A 23,185-nucleotide genomic window follows, 5' to 3' on the forward strand; every position below is an offset into this window, starting at 1 on the left:
CCAGAGACAACGGATAATTCCGATAATACGACAGCTGGCATCACCAGAAGGGAGTCGTGGGGGGATGCATTTTTGATCAGATGGTCAAAGATCTTTGCATACTCATTTTCTATGATCCCATTAATCCCAAGTGTAGGAAAATGGCTCCCTGTTGCAGTTGCCCCCCACTTTTTGCCTGATACTGATGCTGACTTGACTGAGAAGTGTGCTGGGACACTGCTAACCAGGCCCCTGCACCAGTGTTTTTTCACTAAAAATGTACCATTGTTTCCACAATTGGCACACCCCTGGCACACAGATAAGTCCCTTGTAATAGGTACCAGCGGTACCAAGGGCCCTGTGACCAGGGAAGGTCCCCAAGGGCTGCAGCATATGTTGTGCCACCCTACATGACCCCTCACCTAACACATGCTCACTGCCATTGTAGATTGTGTGTTGGTGGGGAGAAAAAGGCAACGTCGACATGGCATCCCCCTCAGGATGCCATGCCTACAAAATACTGCCTGTGGCATAGGTAAGTCACCCCTCTAACAGGCCTTACAGCCCTAAGGCAGGGTGCACTATACCACAGGTGAGGGCATAGCTGCATGAGCAATATGACCCTACAGTGTCTTAATCTGTTCTTAGATATTGTAAGTACAGTGTGGCCATATTAAGTATATGGTCTGGGAGTTTGTCAAAAACGAACTCCAGAGCTCCATTATGGCTACACTGAATACTGGGAAGTTTGGTATCAAACTTCTCAGAATAATAAAACCACACTGATGCCAGTGTTGGTTTTATTAAAAAACGCACATAGAGGCCCCTGTATTTTACCCAATACTTCATTGCAGGACTAACTGATCTGTTCCAGCCTGCTGCTGAGAGACGATTTTCAGACCCCCTGGGGTGAGAGCCTTTGTGCTCGCTGAGGCCAGAAACAAAGCCTGCACTGGGTGGAGATGCTTAACACCTCCCCCTGCAGGAACTGTAACACCTAGCAGTGAGCCTTAATGGCTCAAGCTTCGTGTTACAATGCCCCAGGGCACTCCAGCTAGTGGAGATGCCCGCCCCCTGGACACAGCCCCCACTTTTGGCGGCAAGTCCAGGGGAGATAATGAGAAAAACAAGGAGTCACCCACCAGTCAGGACAGCCCCTAAGGTGTCCTGAGCTGAGGTGACCCCTGCCTTTAGAAATCCTCCATCTTGATTTTGGAGGATTCCCCCAATACGATTAGGGATGTGCCCCCCTCCCCACAGGGAGGAGGCACAAAGAGGGTGTAGCCACCTAACCAGACCTAAACACACCCCTAAATTTAGTATTTAGGGGCACCCAAGAACCCAGGAAATCAGATTTCTGCAACCTGAAGAAAGGAGGACTGCTGACCTACAAGCCTGCAGAGATGGAGGAAGACGACAACTGATTTGGCCCCAGCCCTACCGGCCTGTCTCCAGCTTCGAAAACCTGATCCAGCGACGCATCCGACAGGGACCAGCGACCTGTGAAGCCTTAGAGGACTGCCCTCGACTACAGGACCAAGAAACTCCTGTGAACAGCGGCCCTGTTCAAAACCAGCTACTCCTTTGCAACAAAGAAGCAACTTCCAAGGACTTCACGTTTCCGGACGGAAGCGCAAGCCTCTACACACTGCACCTGACGCCCCCTGCTCGACCTGCAGAAAACCAACACGTCAGGGAGGACTCCCCAGCGAGTGCGAGCCCGTGAGTACCCAGAGACGACCCACCTGAGCCCCCACAGCGACGCCTGCAGAGAGAATCCAGATGCTCCCCGTGACCTCGACTTCCTGTAACAAGGGACCCGACGCCTGGAACCAACACTGCACCCGCAGCCCCCAGGACCTGAATGAACCGAACTTCAACGCAGAAGTGACCCCCAGGTGACCCTCTGCCTTGCCCAGGTGGTGGCTGTCCTGAGAAGCCCCCCCTGTGCCTGCCTGCACCGCTAGAGTGACCCCCGGGTCCCTCCATTGAAACCTATACAAAACCTGACGCCTGCTTTGCACACTGCACCCGGCCGCCCATGTGCCGCTGAGGGTGTGTTTTGTGTGCCCACTTCTGCCCCCCCCTCCCCCCCCCCCACACTGCTGTACAAAACCCCCCTGGTCTGCTCCCTGAGGACGCAGGTACTTACCTGCTGGCAGACTGGAACCGGAGCCCTCCTGTTCTCCATAGGCGACTGTGTTTTGGGCACCTCTTTGACCTACCTCTGCACCTGACTGGCCCTGAGCTGCTGGTGTGGTCCCCAGGACTGAGACTTGTAAGTGTTTACTTACCTCCTAATCTAACCTTTACTTACCTCCCCCAGGAACTGTTGATTTTTGCATTGTGTCCACTTTGAAAATAGCTTATGCCATTTTTACAAAGAATGTACATGATATTGTTTTCATTCAAAGTTCTTAAAGTATCTAAGTGAAGTACCTTACATTTAAAGTATTAACTGTAAATCTTGAACATGTGGTTCTTAAACTAAGAGAAAATATTTTTCAATATAAAAACCTATTGTCCTGGAGTAAGTCTTTGAGTGTGTGTTCCTCATTTATTGCCTGTGTGTGTACAACAAATGCTTAACACTACCCTCTGATGAGCCTACTGCTCGACCACTCTACCACAAAATAGAGCATTAGAATTATCTACCTTTGCCACTATCTTACCTCGAAGGTGAACCCTTAGACTCTGTGCACACTATCTCTCACTTTTAAATAGTGTATACAGAGCCAACTTCCTACACCAAGGATCCTCGGGAAAATAAAGAGAGAACCTTGCAGAGTGATCCTGATTGCTCCTAGATGGCCCAAACAGTTCTGGTTCACAAAACTTCTGCTTCTTTCAAAACAGCCAGACATTCAACTAAATCCCATACCAACATTGCTAACGATGAACTTTGGCCAGATATGACATCTGAATCCAACATCACTACACTTGGCCTGGCTCCTAAGTTCAATTAATTTGCAATATTGAATATTACAGAAGATTGCTGGCCGATATTGACGAAGGCCTGGGCTCAGATCACCAATAAGACATACAGACCTAAGTGGAAACGTTTCTCTTCGTGGTATCAGGAAATGGGGGTCCATCCGGTCTCTTCCCCACTTGAACAGATCCTATTATATTTTCTTCAACTGGCAAAATCTGGTCTAGCTCACTCATCCATTAAAGTGCACTTGGCAGCAATATCTCAATTTCAAAGATCCGATAAGTTGCCTTCCCTATGGTCTAGCAGGCTGATCAGTTTCTGAAAAGACTGTTCAGGATCTTTTCTTCTGTGAAGAGATCTCCCCCTGCTTGGCATCTCAGTACAGTACTTGGACAATTGATGAAAGCTCAGTTTGAGCCCTTTCTTAAGACAGACTTGAAGTATGTCACATGGAAAACAGCACTGCTTTTGGTGCTAATGTCAGCACGAAAGGTTAGTGACATCTAAGCATTTACCGTTAAGGAACCATTCATGCAATTCAAACAAGACAGCATGGTATTGAGAACCAATCCTAAGTTTATACCAGAGGTTCGGTTGCATTTTCACTTCAGTGAAGCAATAATACTAAGAAAACTATTTCCCAAACTGTGGAATTAAAATATCATTACATATTTTAGACGTTGAAAGGTGTATCTACTTACACAGAGCTAGACAAATCTGCAAAATTGATCTTTTTTGTGGGCTTTGTGAATCTACGAAGAGGGTTCCCAGTTTCAAGGCAAAGCATAGCAAGATGGATTGCAGAGGCTATCCAATTTTGGCAGACAAGCAGGAAAACCATTAACACAGAAGGTTACGGCTCAATCTACCAGAGCTGTTTCTGCTACCACAGCTCTTTGTGGGTGTGCCTATGCAGCAAATATGCCGAGCAGCAACATGGTCCGGCAGGCACAACTTTACACAGCATTACTGTCTGTATTCCACTGACAAGAGCAGCTGTAGGACAAGCAGTGTTGCACCATCTGGTTAAATAAGATAAGCCAGTTATTATTTCTCACCATCCCTTATATGATATATTTTCTTCTTTGCAAATGCAAACTGCTGACTATTATGATTCAAGCATGTGAATCCATGAAAGATGCAATACTGGAGAAGAAAATAAGTTACCTGTAACTTCAGTTCTCCAGTATTGGTATCTTTCATAGATTTACATGCAACCCTATCCTCCTCTCCATCGTTGTTTCTCTACAGTATATCCCACTTGTGCTGAAAAATCGAAGGGACTGTAGACTCTGTGGTGCGGGCTCTAAAACGTTCCCTCACCTGAGTTGCTGGACTTTGTGTCTTTTTAAATTATGTTAATAAGCTATTAAAGTGAATGTCTTTGAACATTGACTTCTATCTAGGGTTTTCACTACTGCTTTCTATGGTAAAATGGGACTCTCAATTGGGCGACAGGGGATTATTCAAGTATGTGAATCTATGAAAGATGCCAGTACTGGAGAACTAACGTTACAGATAAGTAACCTATTTTCTTAAGGTTCTGTGGCTTCTCCATCAACTGCACAGTGGCAAATCTACCTAGGATGGAGGAAATGTTGATATTGTGGCATGCTTTCACTCTGATGTGGGTAAGATTAGTGCTGTCTACTCCAAGAATTTTGCCACAACTAATGAGCCAGGACTCTGCAGTGTTCTGATGTCATTCCTTGGTAGCATTTCTCTTCCACAGCATGCAAAACTGATCTAAAAATATTTTACTGGATGTCTCAGAAAGTGGATGCAACCTTTTTCCTTTCTTTTGTACAAAAACTGTACTAGGATGTGATAAAACTATCCAGTTCAAAGAGGAATCTTGAGAAGATTTCTGGACCTATTCTATTTAGAATTGAGGAATGTTCTAAAAAGTGAAAGCCAACAAGATGTCTGATGGCTGTCAGGGTCCTCTGATATTTAGATTTGCAAGAGTTTTGGATGTTGTGCTGTGCACATTTACAGAATACTGTTCATCTTGAGACAAGAATTAACTGAGAATTTATGAATCAGTGGAGATCTCGGATATCTCTTGCCTCAGAGGCAGAGACTACTACCCAGCTGAATTTAAAGAATCGAAGCCTGCATGACCTAATTTTGAAGAGGATTAACATGTATAGCTGTGAATATCCACCATCTGTGGGTTTCCCTTTTGTCCTAACCTTCCATGTCTAGCAGGAGTAGTCAGATTTTGATAATCAAGAGAGCTAATGGAGAAACTTGGGGTTTATTTAGTTCATGTAAATAATGCACGCATTCTCCTTATGCTTTCGTCTTGAACATTATGTACTATGCAGTTATTTCAGATAGGATTGGGGAAGACACTGAGTAGCAGTGTCACATATTAATAGCTGAGCAAAATGTTACTAGCATTCACAACTCAGAAGAGGCCAGTTTCAATAATTGGCATGCCCCAGCAATCTCAGTAATGTCTTATGTCCTCGTTACTGTCTGCCTACAATGGAATGTCAGCAGCAGCCATCATGTGACAGAATGAGGTGTATGAGTGGATCAGAGAATTTAGCCACCTGCTTCTATTAAGGAGTAAAGCGATTGACTCCAAGTAGTTCTTGTTTCTTACGTTAGAAATAGCTGTGAAATAGATCGAAGAGGAGCAGAAGCAGTCTGCATAGTAATCTCTTCTGCTTACATTTGCAACTGTCTGACTCTTCTTACCCAGCCTCTAAACACTTAAGTTTTTCCCCATTGCCTCCCTGCTTAAAGTGTGAGGCATGACCTCACGCCCTACCTAGCCAACTGCATCTTGTGATAATGTCAATGTCCAGGCTTACAGCGCATCATGAATACCGTTGAGGCATTCGCATTTTACTGCTGGGCTGCTTCTACTGCTTCTATACTGGGAATTTCAGGGCTCATCTATCTTAATTTCTGGTAAAAAATAAAATTAATTCCTGTCCCCTCTCTTCTACATTTAACCCTTACCACTTCACAAAACTAGCATCTGTCCTCTTTCACTTCATGGGTTCTCACTTCTTTCTGCCTTACGTCAGTCCTTCTTACTGTTTTTTGTTCCTTCCATCGCCCTTCCTCTTGTGCTGTTTTTCTGTTTCCTTCTGCCTCTCACCCTCAGCCTTCATCTCTTTCCCAGATACCCCCTCACTAACTCTCTTCTTGTTGTTCATTCTTGTTTCTCCTGTCTCCTTTTTCAATTAATTTCCTTCCTTTTTGCCTCGTCTCCTTACGACTTGTCTTCTCCTACTTACTTCTACCTTGTGCTTCTTTAGGCAATAGCCCCTTTGTCTCCTTAGGTAGTTTGTTTCTACTGTGCCACTGTCATCCGGTGATGGCAATTACTTTGATAAGCGGAGCTCAGATGTTGTCCTGGCTACTTTGACTGCGAAGCTTGCAACTTCCCGGGTTATCAACATGTCCAAGCACTTGCCTAAACCAGGGCTAGCATTTATCACCAGAAGATCACAGAGAAGATTCATAATTGTTGATGCTCACTAATAAAAAGTCTCCATCGTTCAAGAGCCCAAAACGTGATATATGTGGAAAAGAGGATGAAATTAGGATGAACAGAGGATGAAAGCTTTGCAAATTTGTAGCTTTATCCCAAAGGTTTTGCTGATAGTACAATTTCCATAACCTCATCTACATCTTCCCATCACAACGTTATGATGGTGATAAAAGCATTTTTCTTCACAATAAAAACTGTATCACTTTAAAACAAATACCTTTAGAAAAGGCTGACCTGAAAACACATTACGTCGTTGTACACGCTACCTTAGCTTTAGAAATTGAAAATGGCTCTAAATGACATTTTAACATTTGTTGCCACCAAACAGTATATACTACATGCTTGAACAAAAAAAAATCTTTCAAGGCTTAGTAGTCCTGATTGTTGCATGTTACTCCCCCACTACTTCTTTCTCATTTTCTCCTTCAAAGTATATAAGTTGACTCCTTTTGAAAGGATACCAATCTGTCTCTTAAGTACGGTTGCATTGGTTCTAGCAAAAACTGACACAGCTCCTTAGTGATTTCTTTGACAGCGAAGCGTTTAACCAGGATTCTGTTTTGACTTGATGGTGCTTTAAATATTTGGCATCTGCAGCTCAGTGTTCTCCTCACCTGCTTTTAGCCCTTCTGTGGTACACATTAGAGACTGTGCAATTTTTGGTGGACTTAATATTCCAGTGATCTTGTATATAATTTGGTTTGTCTGTATCCATCCCACCATCTTGTTCTCTTCACCTCCCCACTTTCCTGTTTCAGAATCGGGTAAAAGAGGTCTACCTCTCAAGTTCACAATGCTGTAGGTTATTTTCTGAATTATCCTTTATCCTTTTTACTGCTAGGTGTGTGTACTTTGGAGCCACCATTCTACATTGTGACTGAGTACATGCCATTCGGAAATCTTCTGGATTACCTACGTGATTGTAACCGTGAGGAGGTGAGCGCCGTGGTGCTCCTCTACATGGCCACACAGATCTCTTCCGCCATGGAATACCTCGAGAGGAAGAACTTCATCCATAGGTACAAAGGGGTAAACAAGGCATATGAGCATCAGCCTCTCTATCATGTAGACTCTAGTGAGGTAAGGGTGTAGTCATAGTTGGAGGGAGGATTCAGCCGTACCTTTTGCAATTAATTCCTGCAGTTGAAAGCCAGAAAATTAAGTCTGACATTAACTACCCTGCCCCAACAATCTGGGCACCAGATATCAAATTACCTTCTTGCGATACATGCCTTTGGTAATTACTGCTACGAGTGATCATATGCCCAATGGCAGAAATACAGTAAAAAGTGGCACTTAATCACTGGTGACGGTATTTCATTAGTCAAGTTTGAGCGTTTGCCATTCAAGTGCCATGCTCTCTTGTGTAAAACTGCGGCACCAGAGACTACATGCATCCCAGCTGTAGGTTTCTTGTATTTCCATTGCAGTAGTGTTACGATGTGAAAAAATAACAAAGGCCTGAGTCTGAAATGTAGAGCCGTGGAGTTTGTGCAGTTTATTTGCTGAAATGAGGTCTACTTGGAAATTAATAATAGTGACACTTTCATTTATCTTCATTTTATGATATGATGGCTCAAGGAAAGATTACTTAATTCAAAATATTTGTGGCTAGTGCTAGTATTCGTAGCAAAGTAACTGAAAATAATTACACATGGGATAGAAACCTAGCTCCCCTCACCGCCCAAATTCACATTCTGATGGTGTTAAGCCATTGCATCAGATTCTGCTTTGCTTTTCCCCTCAAATTCCCTTTTTTGTCTTTCTACATTAGCCTCACATTGTCTATTACAATTCACAGAGATCTTGCAGCCCGCAACTGTTTGGTTGGCGAGAACCATGTGGTCAAAGTTGCAGATTTTGGCTTGAGTCGACTGATGACCGGAGACACATACACAGCACATGCTGGAGCTAAGTTCCCTATTAAATGGACAGCACCTGAGAGCCTGGCTTACAACACTTTTTCAATAAAGTCTGATGTCTGGGGTAAGAGATTGCCATTTCTTAGGGTTGAGGGAGTCACAAGTAATGCTCTTTTTTTAGTTGTAAAATTGTTACAGCACAAACCTCTGCATTGCTGTATGCTTCCAATGTGAAATCACTGTACCTATGCATCTATTTTGTGGAGTTGGATCAGGGTGTTAAGTAATGTTTTTCATGTGCATTGTGCTTACTTTGCAGGAATATCGTCCGGTTGAGTGTTCATCTCTGTCATTGATCTATATGTTTTCTGAATGAATCAGATAAAACAAGATTTGACATTACGTGTAGATCTGGCTTATAGCTGAAAATGCTTCTTTGACCACTGGTGAATTCAGGCAGTAACTCTGTACTGCATGCACTCTGTCACTCCTTCATGCATTGATTTAGCTACCCTTTGATTCTTTCATGTATTCACCACTCAGCCATCCACAATAAATGACATACTCTGAATTGTAATTGTATTTCTAAAGCGCTTACTCCCCCTGCCAAGTTGTCTAAGCGCTTTTCAGTGAGTAGCAAGCTACTCCAGAACCCAAAAAGGGTTAGTGGTGGTTTAGTAGTGGGAAATATAAGTTAATTTGAGCTGTGTCTGTTAGTTGAATTGAATAGGATAATGGAGGGAAAGAAGAGGGAAGAGACGAGAAAGTGTTATTTGGGAGATCATAGTAGTAAGATGACGTTTGGGATGAGTAAAAGGAGAGCAAGAGAAGGGAATAGTGTAGAAATTGATTAGGGAGATCATACTATTAAAATGAGATTTAGGATGAGTCAAAGAAAGAATACATGAGGGAAGAATTTAGAAAGAGTTATTTGGAGATCATAATAGTAAGATGAGGTTTAGTGTGATCCTAGGAGGGGATAGATGAGGGAAGAGTCTAAAAAGGGTTATTTTGATGACCATAGTATAACAAATATGCTGCCTAATATTACTATCACCTGTGCACCAAAATGATACTGGGCTGTATGACTACTGCTACACAACACTATGAGTACTACTATTTGTTACAACAGTGTGTGTGTGTGTGTATATATATATATATATATATATGTTCGATGGCATGTGTAGCTGCAGATACACATGCTGTGCACATCCAGCCATCTGGTGTTGGGCTCGGAGTGTTACAAGTTGTTTTTCTTCGAAGAAGTCTTTTCGAGTCACGAGACTGAGGGACTCCTCCCATTTCGACTCCATTGCGCATGGGTGCCGACTCCATCTTAGATTGTTTTTTTTCCGCCATCGGGTTCGGACGTGTTCCTTTTCGCTCTGTGTTTCGGGTCGGAAAGTTAGTTAGAATCTCGGAAAAAACTTCGGTATTGTTTGCGTTCGGTATCGGGTTAGTTACAACAGATCGACACCGAATTTTGAAGAGCTCCGGTGGCCCTTCGGGGTTTTTTTTCGATCCCCCGTCGGGGCCTGGTCGGCCCGGCCACGTGTGACTTCAAGGCTGATGGAACGGACCCCATTCCGCTTCTGTCCAAAATGCCATAACAAGTATCCGTATACGGATCAGCATCTGGTCTGTAACTTGCGCTTGTCTCCAGAGCACAAGGAAGATACTTGTGAAGCCTGTCGAGCGTTTCGGTCGAGGAAGACATTAAGAGACCGAAGAGCCAGAATACTGCAGATGGCGTCGACGCCGACAGGACAAGAGCGTTTCGAGGAGGAAGAGGAAGCTTTCTCTATCCACGAGTCGGACTCGGAAGAGCTTGAGGCCTAAGAAATGCCGAAAACCGTGAGTAAGACGTCGAAACATAAGACTCACGAGAAGTCAACAAAAGCCCAGGGGACGCCACCGCCAACAGGCCATGGCTTAACCCAAAAAATAGGTGACCGATCCAAGGCACCGAAAAAGGGCACGCTTGTGTCGAAGTCATCCGACTCCGGTCGAGATACCGCCACACAGCAATCTCGGACCCGAGACATCGGCTCAGAGAAATTTCGGCACCGGGACAGCGGCACCGAACAAGTTCGGCACCGAGACACCACCACGCCGAAAATAAAAAAGGTTTCTTCGGAGCCTAAAAAGACGTCCGAAAAAGTTTCGGTTCCGAAACATCCAGCCTCGGAGCTTAAAACAGGTTCCTATACAGAGGAACAAGGATTGTCCTCCCAAATGCAAAAGCATAAATTCGGAGAGGAACTTGAAGCAGTAGAGCCAGACTATACTCAAAGAAGGCTCCACATTCAAGAAGACACAGGGAAGATAACCACTCTTCCCCCCAATTAAAATAAAAAGAAGACTTGCCTTTCAAGAAAAGGACAAGCAGCCACAGGCAAAGGTAGCAAGGAAAACAACTCCACCACCGTCTCCACCACCATCAGTGCACACATCACCGGTAGCAACTCCTCCACTGATGCACTCCCCGACTCATACTACAATGAGTCAAGATGATCCCGATGCATGGGACCTTTACGATGCTCCAGTATCGGACAACAGCCCAGACTTGTACCCTGCCAGGCCGTCCCCACCTGAGGACAGTACATCTTACACACAGGTGGTCGCAAGGGCAGCTGCTTTCCATAACGTCACCTTACATTCCGAACCAATTGAGCATGACTTTTTGTTTAACACGCTATCCTCCACTCATAGCCAATACCAAAGCCTACCTATGCTCCCAGGAATGCTAAAACATTCAAAACAAATCTTTCAGGATCCTGTTAAAGGCCGAGCCATAACTCCAAGGGTGGAGAAAAAGTGCAAGCCACCGCCAACAGATCCAGTTTATATTACAACGCAGTTAACACCAGACTCAGTAGTTGTCGGGGCAGCTCGTAAGAGAGCGAACTCTCATACCTCGGGGGACGCACCACCTCCAGACAAGGAGAGTCGCAAATTTGATGCTGCGGGCAAAAGGGTTGCAGCACAAGCAGCAAACCAATGGCGCATTGCCAATTCACAATCACTTTTGGCAAGATACGATAGAGCTCACTGGGATGAGATGCAACATTTCATAGAACACTTACCCAAGGAGTTCCAGAAAAGAGCACAACAAGTGGTGGAAGAAGGACAAAGTATCTCTAATAATCAGATACGGTCTTCAATGGATGCAGCAGATACGGCTGCAAGGACAGTAAATACTGCAATAACAATAAGAAGGCACGCATGGCTGCGCACGTCGGGGTTCAAGCCGGAAATTCAACAAGCCGTGCTAAATATGCCATTTAATGAACAGCAGTTGTTTGGGCCGGAAGTCGACACTGCTATTGATAAACTCAAGAAAGACACTGATACAGCAAAAGCCATGGGCGCACTCTACTCCCCGCAGAGCAGAGGCACATTTCGCAAAACACCTTTTAGGGGAGGGTTTTGAGGGCAACCTACAGAAACCACAACATCACAAACAAGGCCCACTTACCAAAGCCAATATCAGCGGGGAGGTTTTCGGGAGCAATATAGAGGCGGACAATTCCAGAAAAATAGAGGAAAGTTCCAAAGCCCCAAAACTCCTCAAAATAAGCAGTGACTTAAAAGTCACACATCCCCATCACATAACACCAGTGGGGGGGAGACTAAGCCAATTTTACAAACATTGGGAGGAGATAACAACAGATACTTGGGTACTAGCAATTATCCAGCATGGTTATTGCATAGAATTTCTCAAATTCCCTCCAACAGTCCCACCGAAAACACACAGTATGTCAAAACAACATATAGATCTTCTAGGATTAGAAGTTCAAGCATTGCTACAAAAAGAAGCAATAGAATTAGTACCAAAACAAGAATTAAACACAGGAGTTTACTCACTGTACTTTCTAATACCCAAAAAAGACAAGAGTCTAAGACCTATACTAGATCTCAGAACATTAAATACATACATCAAATCAGACCACTTTCACATGGTTACATTACAAGAAGTAATCCCACTGCTCAAACAACAAGACTACATGACAACACTGGATCTAAAGGATGCATATTTCCATATACAAATACATCCTTCACACAGAAAGTACCTAAGGTTTGTATTCCAAGGAATACATTACCAATTCAAAGTGTTGCCATTCGGAATAACTGCGCCAAGAGTTTTTATAAAATGTCTGGCAGTAGTAGCTGCACATATCAGAAGGCAGCAAATACATGTGTTTCCGTACCTAGACGATTGGTTAATCAAAACCAACACGCAAATACAGTGTTCACAACACACAAAATATGTCATAGAAACCCTACACAAACTAGGTTTCTCAATCAACTACCCAAAGTCACACCTTCTGCCGTGTCAAACACAGCAATACCTAGGGGCAACAATCAACACAGTAAAAGGGATTGCCACTCCAAGTCCACAAAGAGTCCAAACATTTCACAATGTAATACAAGCCATGTATCCAAAACAAAAGATACAGGTCAAAATGGTAATGAAACTGCTAGGCATGATGTCTTCATGCATAGCCATTGTCCCAAATGCAAGGCTGCACATGCGGCCCTTACAACAGTGCCTAGCATCACAATGGTCACAAGCACAGGGTCAACTTCTAGATCTGGTGTTGATAGACCGCCAAACATACATCTCGCTTCAATGGTGGAACAGTATAAATTTAAACCAAGGGCGGCCTTTTCAAGACCCAGTGCCACAATACGTGATAACGACAGATGCATCCATGACAGGGTGGGGAGCACACCTCAATCAGCACAGCATCCAAGGACAATGGGACATACAGCAAAGACAGTTTCATATAAATCACTTAGAACTGTTAGCGGTATTTCTAGCGCTGAAAGCATTTCAACCCATAATAACCCAAAAATACATTCTTGTCAAAACAGACAACATGACAACAATGTATTACCTAAACAAACAGGGAGGGACACACTCGACACAGTTGTGTCTCCTGACACAAAAAATATGGCATTGGGCGATTCACAACCACATTCGCCTAATAGCACACTTTATTCCAGGGATTCAGAATCAGTTAGCAGACAATCTCTCTCGGGATCACCAACAGATCCACAAATGGGAAATTCACCCCCAAATACTGAACACTTACTTCCGAATTTGGGGAACACCACAAATAGATCTATTTGCAACAAAGGAAAACTCAAAATGCCAAAACTTCGCATCCAGGTACCCACAACATCAGTCTCAGGGCAATGCGCTATGGATGAACTGGTCAGGGATATTTGCGTACGCTTTTCCCCCTCTCCCACTCCTTCCATATCTAGTAAACAAGTTGAGTCAAAACAAACTCAAACTCATACTAATAGCACCAACATGGGCAAGACAACCTTGGTACACAACACTACTAGACCTTTCAGTAGTACCTCATGTCAAACTACCAAACAGACCAGATCTGTTAATACAACACAAACAACAGATCAGACATCCAAATCCAGCATCGCTGAATCTAGCAATTTGGCTCCTGAAATCCTAGAATTCGGGCACTTCGACCTCACACAGGAATGTATGGAGGTCATAAAACAAGCTAGAAAACCTACCACTAGACACTGCTATGCAAATAAGTGGAAAAGATTTGTTTATTACTGCCATAATAATCAAATTCAACCCTTACACGCATCTGCAAAAGATATAGTAGGATACTTACTACATTTGCAAAAGTCAAAACTAGCTTTCTCTTCCATAAAAATACATCTTACTGCAATTTCAGCTTACCTGCAAATTATGCACTCAACTTCATTATTTAGGATACCAGTCATAAAAGCATTTATGGAAGGCCTAAAGAGAATTATACCACCAAGAACACCACCAGTTCCTTCATGGAACCTCAACATTGTCTTAACACGACTCATGGGTCCACCTTTTGAGCCCATGCACTCTTGTGAAATGCAATACTTAACGTGGAAAGTTGCATTGTTAATTGCCATCACATCTCTAAGAAGAGTGAGTGAAATTCAAGCATTTACCATTCAAGAACCATTTATTCAAATACACAAAAATAAAGTAGTTCTACGGACAAATCCTAAATTTTTACCAAAAGTACTCTCACCGTTCCACTTGAATCAAATGGTAGAATTACCAGTGTTCTTCCCACAGCCAGATTCTGTAGCTGAAAGAGCACTACATACATTAGACATCAAAAGAGCACTAATGTACTACATTGACAGAACAAAACTAATTCGAAAAACAAAACAACTATTTATTGCCTTTCAAAAACCTCATACAGGAAATCCTATTTCAAAACAAGGCATTGCTAGATGGATAGTTAAGTGCATTCAAACCTGCTATCTTAAAGCTAAAAGAGCTGCCTATTACACCAAAGGCACACTCAACCAGAAAGAAAGGTGCTACCATGGCCTTTCTAGGAAATATTCCAATGAACGAAATATGTAAGGCAGCAACATGGTCTACGCCTCATACATTTACCAAGCACTACTGTGTAGATGTGTTAACTACACAACAGGCAACAGTAGGTCAAGCTGTACTAAGAACATTATTTCAAACTACTTCAACTCCTACAGGCTGAACCACCGCTTTTGGGGAGATAACTGCTTATTTGTCTATGCACAGCATGTGTATCTGCAGTTACACATGCCATCGAACGGAAAATGTCACTTACCCAGTGTACATCTGTTCGTGGCATTAGTCGCTGCAGATTCACATGCGCCCACCCTCCTCCCCGGGAGCCTGTAGCCGTTTAGAAGTAGATCTTGAACATTTGTACATTTATAAATATATTACTTTAAAATTAATTATATACATACGTATTCACTCCATTGCATGGGCACTATTACTAGCATACACAACTCCTACCTCACCCTCTGCGGGGAAAACAATCTAAGATGGAGTCGACGCCCATGCGCAATGGAGTCGAAATGGGAGGAGTCCCTCGGTCTCGTGACTCGAAAAGACTTCTTCGAAGAAAAACCACTTGTAATACTCCGAGCCCAACACCAGATGGCGGGATGTGCACAGCATGTGAATCTGCAGCGACTAATGCCACGAACAGATGTACACTGGGTAAGTGACATTTTCCATATATATATATGTTTGGAGGCATGTATAGCTGCAGATACACATGCTGTGCATATCCTGTCATCTACTGTTGGGCTCGGAGTGTTACAAGTTGTTTTTCTTCGAAGAAGTATTTTTTTTGTAGTCATGGGATCGAATGACTTCTCCTCTCGGCGATAGTGCGCATGGGCATCAACTCCTTTGTTAGATTGTTTCTTTCCGCCCTCTGGTTCAGGTGTGTTTCCTCATGCTCCAAGACTTTCGATTCAGAAACTTTGTTTGCTTTATTATACCGTCTGTATTGTTTCGACCGCGTTTCCATCTGAAATCGATCTGATAGTACCGTTGGGATCAAGAAAACGCCCTATTGGTGCTTGTGCCCTTCTTGGGCCTGTTCAGGGCTACCACAGCCTGATGGATCGGAACCAATTCCGATTCGGTACTTGATGCCACGCGAAATTTCCTCACACTGACCAGCACATGGTATGTAATTTTTGCCTTTCTCCTCAACATCGAGAGAAAGATTGTGAAGCCTGTCGGTCGTTTCCGTCAAAAAAGACACTGCGTGACCGGAGAGCAAGAAGACTCGAAATGGCATCAAAATATACAGAGTCCACCAACACCTTAGAGGAGGATCAGGCACAGGCGGCTGTTTCGATTCAGGATTCCAACTCCGAACCAGGATCAGCCAACCTATCACAGTGGCTCAGCATGTGAGTACACCTGCCCCTACGCCCACTTCCAAAAGATCTACTAAGGCCTTGGGTACATCACTGCTGGAAAGCCATGGTCCCACCCAAATGAAACGTGTCAGTGACTAGCCCTCGGGTTCAGTGTCGAAAAAGGCCAAGTTACCCCATCAACAGGTCATGCCTGTTTAGGTGCCGGAGTCGAGCAAAAAGATAAGATAATTTTGGAGGTCACGGACAGTAAACAGGGGAGAATACATATCCATAAAGAAACAGGGAAAATTATTGCTTCTCCATCTCCACAAACCAAAAGGAAGCTGACATTTCAATAGACTCTTGACACTGCTCCTCCACCAGCAAAAAGTTTTAAAAGAAAGGAGAAGCCACTACCTCTTCATCTTTCTACACCACATTCGCCATAGCTTTCCTTTTCTCCACCACCTACTACCCCACTACCTTCACCCTTACACTCTCACACTTTCTCACAGGGAGATACAGTGGACCCTTGGGACTTGTATGACTCGGACCCTCTACCGTCCAATGATTCTGATCTTTATCCTACCAAACCTTCACCTCCAGAGGATAGTACAGTTTACACATAGGTCATATCTAGGGCAGCTGCATACCATGGGGTTCAAATGCATGCAGAATCCTTGGAAGAGGATTTTCTTTTCAATACACTATCCTCTACCCATTCACGCTACCAGTACTTACCAATGCTGCCTGGTATGCTTAGACATGCTGACGATATATTTAAAGAACCGGTCAAAGCTAGGTTTTTAACCCCAAGAGTTGATAAAATAATATATATATAAGCCTGCACCAACAGACCCTGTCTACATTACCCAACAAGTGCCACCAGATTCATTTGTGGTCAGTGCAGCTAGGAAAAGAGCTAATAGCCAGGCTTCGGGGGATACCACACCCCCTGACAAGGAAAGTAGGAAGTTTGATGCTGCAGGTAAAAACGTAGCTACACAAGCAACTAACCAATGGCATATTGCCAATTCCCAAGCCCTGTTTGCAAGGTATGACAGGGCACACTGGGTTGAAATGCAAGAATTCCTGCAGTATCTACCCAAGGATCACCAAAAGAGTGCAGCAAAGAGGGACAAGCTATAGAGAAACTCTGAAAGGATTCTGACACTGCCATGGGAGCCCTATATACCATACCTTTTCGGGCTTCCTTTCAGAAACAACAGTTTAGAGTAGGCTTCAAACCCCAAACTACAGAGGCTTCCACCTCCCATTCCAAACAAACGCAACAATATTATTCACGAGGGTCGTTTAGAGGCTCGTACAGAGGCCAAAACTTTAGAGCCAGAGGAAAGTGTAATGCCTCAAAAAGTGCTACCACTCCCACAAAACAATGACTTCCTCAACAACCCATAATCCCACATGTCTCCTGTGGGAGGGAGACTGCAACAATTCCACTCTCACTGGTAAAACATCACAACAGATCAGTGGGTACTTTCAATTATCCGCAATGGTTATTGCCTAGAACTCATTTCTACTCCACCAAATATTCCCCCTGGTTCTCACAGACACTCTCCCGAACACACTGTTCTGCTAAAACAAGAGGTACAATCTTGATTACTAAAAGGAGCAATAGAAATGGTTCCAATATCCCAACAAGGAACAGGAGTATATTCACTCTATTTCCTTATACCAAAAAAGGATGGTACACTCAGACCCATCCTAGATCTCAGACCTCTAAATCTATACATCCTGTCAGAACATTTTTACATGGTCACTCTACAGGATGTAATTCCACTACTTCAAAAACACGATTACATGACTGCTTTAGACCTCAAGGATGCCTACTTTCATATTCCCATACATCCACCTCACTGAAAATACTTAAGATTCGTAATACCAGGCAAACCGTACCAATTCAAACTACTTCCCTTCGGCATAACAACAGCTCCAAGGGTTTTCATAAAATGTCTAGCTGTCTTAGTGTGGAATCACGTTCTCCTGGATCCATTTTGGGCCTAGTAGGCCCTGTGATACACAATGAAAATACAGGCCTGTTTCTGTCGAACACCTTACAATGTTGAATTAGCTAGGCCTTGAAGAAATGTCTCTTGTGCTTGAAACGCATTATGTTGCAAGGCTTGCTAAACTGACGGCCATCACAAGACACCACCGCATGCTAGCTTGCGAAATCCTCACTGCTAAAAGTACTAACGTATGCACTAATGGTTCCTCTTTCTCCACATATAGATGTATCACAAGACATTTGATTCAGAGGACATTGTGCAAGCTTCTTGTCTATGATTCTAACCCTTATTTGGAGCATCACGTGTGCTGTATAGAAAAACATTAATCATACGTCAATTTCAAGAGCCAATGAAATGTGTTAATGTGTCTGCGGTTGAATGCTATAAAAGATCATGCATTACTACCTTGTGCAGACTGTTCGAGCTGGATTTAGGCTGCTCAGTCTCCATGTACATGTATTTCTTATTATGTCTTATTATTTCTTATTAAACGTTATTTAAGGAAGAGCGGGATGGTCTTGGTTTGTTTCCTGAATTGTCTGGAACTGAAATACTCCGACTTCGCTTCGACATTAGCTGCTCACCTCAGAAGACAACACATACATGTCTTCCCTTATCTAGACGACTGGCTAATAAAATCCAGCAATATTCTACAGTGTCAACAACACACTCAATGCACAATAGATACCCTACACACATTAGGGTTCACAATCAATTACCAAAAATGTCATCTTCAACCATCACATGTTCAACCTTATTTAGGTGCAATTCTCAATACTCAAAAAGCATTAGCATACTCAAATCCACAGAGGATACAGGCTTTTCAATATCTCATATCACAAATCCAGGTCAATCAAAATTACACTGTAAGATTTATCATGAAACTATTGGGAATGATGGCATCATGCATAGCAATTGTACTGCATGCAAGACTAAACATGAGACCACTGCAACAGTGTCTCTCAACAGTGGTCTCAGGCACAGGGTCAGTTACAGGATCTAGTGTTAGACTGCCTACCCTACAAATCTTTGCAATGGTGGAATCGCAACAACTTAATAAAAGGGTGGCCATTTCATGACCCAGTGCCACAGACCATAATCACAACAGATGCGTCAATGATGTTGGGGAGCTCATCTCAACAACCTAACCATACAAGGGGATTGGAACTCAACGCAATTAACTTATCACATAAGTCATTTAGAATTGTTAGCTGTCTTTTTGGTCCTAAAAGCATTTCAACCTCAGATCACACACAAGACAGTCTTAATAAGAACAGACAACATGACAAGAACGTATTATCTGAAAAAACCAGGTGGGGGGACACATTCATTCCAATTGTCCCTTCTAGCCCAAAAAATATGGAAATGGGCAATTCACAATCAGATTTACTTACTAGCGGAATACGTCCCAGGGATACACAACCAGTTAGCAGACTTATTAAGCAGGACACAGCAACAAATACAGAAGTGGGAGATTCACCCACAGGTACTTCAACATTACTTTCAAATGTGGGGAACACCAGAGATAGACCTTTTCACAACAAGCGAAAACGCAAAATGCCAAAACTTCACATCAAGACACCCACACCCTCTGTCCAGGTGCAGTGCTCTATGGATCAACTGGTCAGGGATATTTGCTTACGATTTCCCCCTCTCCCATTAATTCCATTTCTGGTCAACAAAATGTGTCGCACCTCTCTCACCATGATACTCATAGCTCCCACATGGCCACAGCGAACACTGGTAAACAGCGCTCCTGGATCTGTCAGTAGTGACACATCACAAACTTCCAAACAGACCAGATCTGTTAACACGGACCAAAGGTCAAATCAGGCATCCCAATCCCAGTGTACTCAAGTTAACGATTTGGCTCCTGAAGTCATAGAGTTTGGATATTTACACCTTTCATTAGAATGTATGGAAGCTCTAAAACAAGCATGTAAACCAACAACCAGACAGTGCTATGCAAACAAGTGGAAAAGGTTTGTTTACTACTGCCAACCTAAAAAAAACATCCACTTAAAGCGTCAGTACCTACAAACCAAACAACATACTTCTCTCTTTAGAGTTCCTGTCATAAAAGCTTTTATGGAAGGATTTAAACATATTATTCCACCCAGAACTCCACCAGTTCCTGCATGGAATCTTAATATTGTACTCACAAGATTAATGGGACCACCATTAGGGCAGCAGTCCTAAGACAATAGCAACCTCCTTTTATTCAGTCTAAAATCTTAGACATGCCTTACATTGAAGAGGCCTTGTCTGGTAAACATATTGATGAGGCTGTGCAATCAATCAAAGCCGACAGGCTCCTTGTGCCTTAGGAATATTCAAACAAAAGAGCTTCTTATCATTTCAAGGTGGTAGAGGAAGAGGACACTAATCTTTTTGGGGTGAATGCCAGGCACACACATACCAACCTTACCACAAGCAAGTGTAGGGCCTGTCTGCAACAGTTCTCACAACAATACAGACATTCTCAGACCTCAGCTTACTCTAGGCAACCAGGTCGAAAAAGGGCTACTGAAGAACCAAAAGGTCACAAATCTTACAGAAAACCGTGACACAGGTCACCTCAATGCCGCCACCTCCTCTTCATTTCAGAGACACTTTTCGCAACTGTTACAGAAACTGGGCATCTTTTCAGACAGGTGAGTTCTATAAATTATATAGTATGGTCACACTAGAGTTTATTCAGAAACCTCAGTGCCTCCTGTCAGACGGACACATCGACATCTTCCACAGTTGAAGTCCCTCAAAACAGCAGACACAAAGGTTTCTACTCCAACTTTTTCTTTCTCAGAAAAAGAATGGAAAATGGAGATCGGTATTAGACCTCAGGATGCTCAACAAATATATCTAAAATCAATCCTTTCCGTTGCAGGACATCATTCACTCTCTGAACATGGGAGATCACATGACATCATTAGATCTTCTGGATGCTTATTTCCATATTCCCATTCATGTGAGGCACACAAATTAGCTCAGGTTTAAGGTGGCTGGACATCACTACCAGTTCAGAGTACTGGCCTTGCAAGTTTTCACCAAACGCCTGGCCCCAGTAACAGCATACCTCAAAAGTGGATATCGGGTATCTCTGTGCTTAAGACCATTCATTGATAAAAGCACACTCCTGCAGGGCTGAAAGGGATTCCACAAGGGCATGCATACAATTATTCAAGAACTTAGGCCTTCACTTAAACAAGAAAAAGTCCAGTGTAATCCCACAAATGACAATAACATTTCTGGGAGCCATCATAAATGCAAACAGCTTTTAGGTATATCCAACTGAAGAGAGAGTAACAAAGACGATCAAGCTGGGATCTTCTCTGTCACAAAAAGGCCAATTTCAGAAAGGAAATACAAATCATTCCTAGGACTGATATGGTCTTGCATCCCTTTCACACCAAACTGCTGGTTGTATATGAGGCCAATACTAGAGCAACTGGGACAGGTAGTGGACACAGAACAAGGGCTAGTTCGACATTTCCCGGATAACTCTGGAAATAATATCAGTGATGCAATGGTGTGCAAAACAAAGAATCATTGAAAGCATTCTTAATAAAGACCACAAATGTCATCTTGACAACGGATATGTCAGTGGAAGGATGGAGGGCACATCTCGAAGATCTGGAAGTGAGTGGAAAATGGTCAGAAGGACACAGGACGAAACCTATCAACCTTCTAGAACTGCAGGCAGTAGAGCTGTGTCTACAAGCTTTCTTGCCAAGGCTACAAGGGTCAGATGTTTAAATCCAGGACAACATCACAACCACAATGTTTTACTTAAACAGGGAGGCACAAGATCACACCCTTTATCCAAGGAAGCACATGAGATTTGGTCCTGGTAACTGAAAAACAAGATTTAACTGAAAGCGGGACATGTTCAGGGCACAGAAAACCTATGGGTGGATTAACTAAGCAAGTCACTGAAGGAATGTCACAAGTGTAGCTGTCAGACGACCAACTCGAGAAAATTCTCTACACATGGAAAAGTCCTTCCCTAGACCTTTTCACAACTCCCAAAATCAAAAAATGTTGGTACTACTCAAAGTTCCCGCACAAGGGATCATAGGGGAATGTGCATCTGATGTTTTGGGCGGGCATGTTCGCTTATGCTTTCCTGCCATTACCTTTTATTCCATGGATACTACATAAGCTGAAATTGGAGCCATGCAGGATCATACTGGTAGTCCCAGTGTGGTGAGACAATGATGGTATATGGCGCTCCTCCTAATGTCCGAACAGCAACACGCACAAATCAAACCAGTCCCGGCATTGCTCTACCAAGATAGTGGTCAAGTCGTACATCCAAACCAAAATCTCTAAACTTAACAGCCTGGATCCTGATTACTATGAATTCCATCAATTAGATATCCCTCAGAAATGCAGAGACATCTTACCAAAAGCTAGCTAGAGCAGAATCTACAAACAAATCATACAAAGCAAAATGAACATGATTTTGTACGTGATGCACAGCTAACAACATCATTCCTGCACAGATCTTGCTGTAAATTCTCACACTTGTTAGGTCTGGCCTCGGCCACAGTTCTGTTCGATTTCACCTTGCTGCAATTTCCAGATACAGAGACAATCTTCCCAACTAGAAGGTCGGATAGGTTAATAAAATAATTCCTAAAGGGATTATTTAGAGCTTTTCTACTGATAAGAAAACCATTGATAACATGGCAGTTGAATACGGTCCTGTCAGTTAATGAGGAGACTTATAATAAAGCTAACATCAAGCACCTTACATGGAAAACAGCACTTCTAGCACTCCATCTGCCAGGCGTGTTAGCGAGATAGAGGCATTTACTGTGCAGAAGCATTATATGCACTTCAAAAAGGACAAAGTCACCCTACATACTAATCCCAAGTTCATACCCAAAGTAACCACAGATTTTCACCACAAGGAACCAATTGTCCCAAAGACATTTGTCCAGAATCCATCAAATGAAGTGGAAAGATCACTTCACACCATTGATGTCAAGAGTTTCCTTAAATTATATTTTTAAAAAACACTAGAAACTTCAGAAAATCAGATCAGCTTCTAGTCACATTTGCATCTCAGGGACAAAAACATCCAGTCTCAAAAGCAACTATACCGAGATGAGTATCAACAGATATCTCTTTTTGCCATGAAAGAGTGGGAAAACAACTAGCATCCAAGGTACACGTC

General features: G+C 43.1%; 1 protein-coding gene across 3 annotated transcripts in view; it reads left to right on the plus strand.

Annotated features, from left to right (window-relative positions):
- ABL2 (ABL proto-oncogene 2, non-receptor tyrosine kinase) overlaps window positions 1-23,185 on the plus strand; it is a 255,078-nt gene that overhangs the window by 135,969 nt on the left and 95,924 nt on the right. For all 3 annotated transcript variants that reach the window (XM_069232033.1, XM_069232035.1, XM_069232034.1), the window contains exons 6-7: window positions 7,270-7,447; window positions 8,230-8,414. In XM_069232033.1, coding sequence (XP_069088134.1) covers window positions 7,270-7,447; window positions 8,230-8,414 — 363 coding nt within the window. The remainder of the gene's footprint in view (window positions 1-7,269; window positions 7,448-8,229; window positions 8,415-23,185) is intronic.

This window comes from Pleurodeles waltl, chromosome 4_2, assembly GCF_031143425.1.
Source record: "Pleurodeles waltl isolate 20211129_DDA chromosome 4_2, aPleWal1.hap1.20221129, whole genome shotgun sequence".
Taxonomy (NCBI): domain Eukaryota; kingdom Metazoa; phylum Chordata; class Amphibia; order Caudata; family Salamandridae; genus Pleurodeles; species Pleurodeles waltl.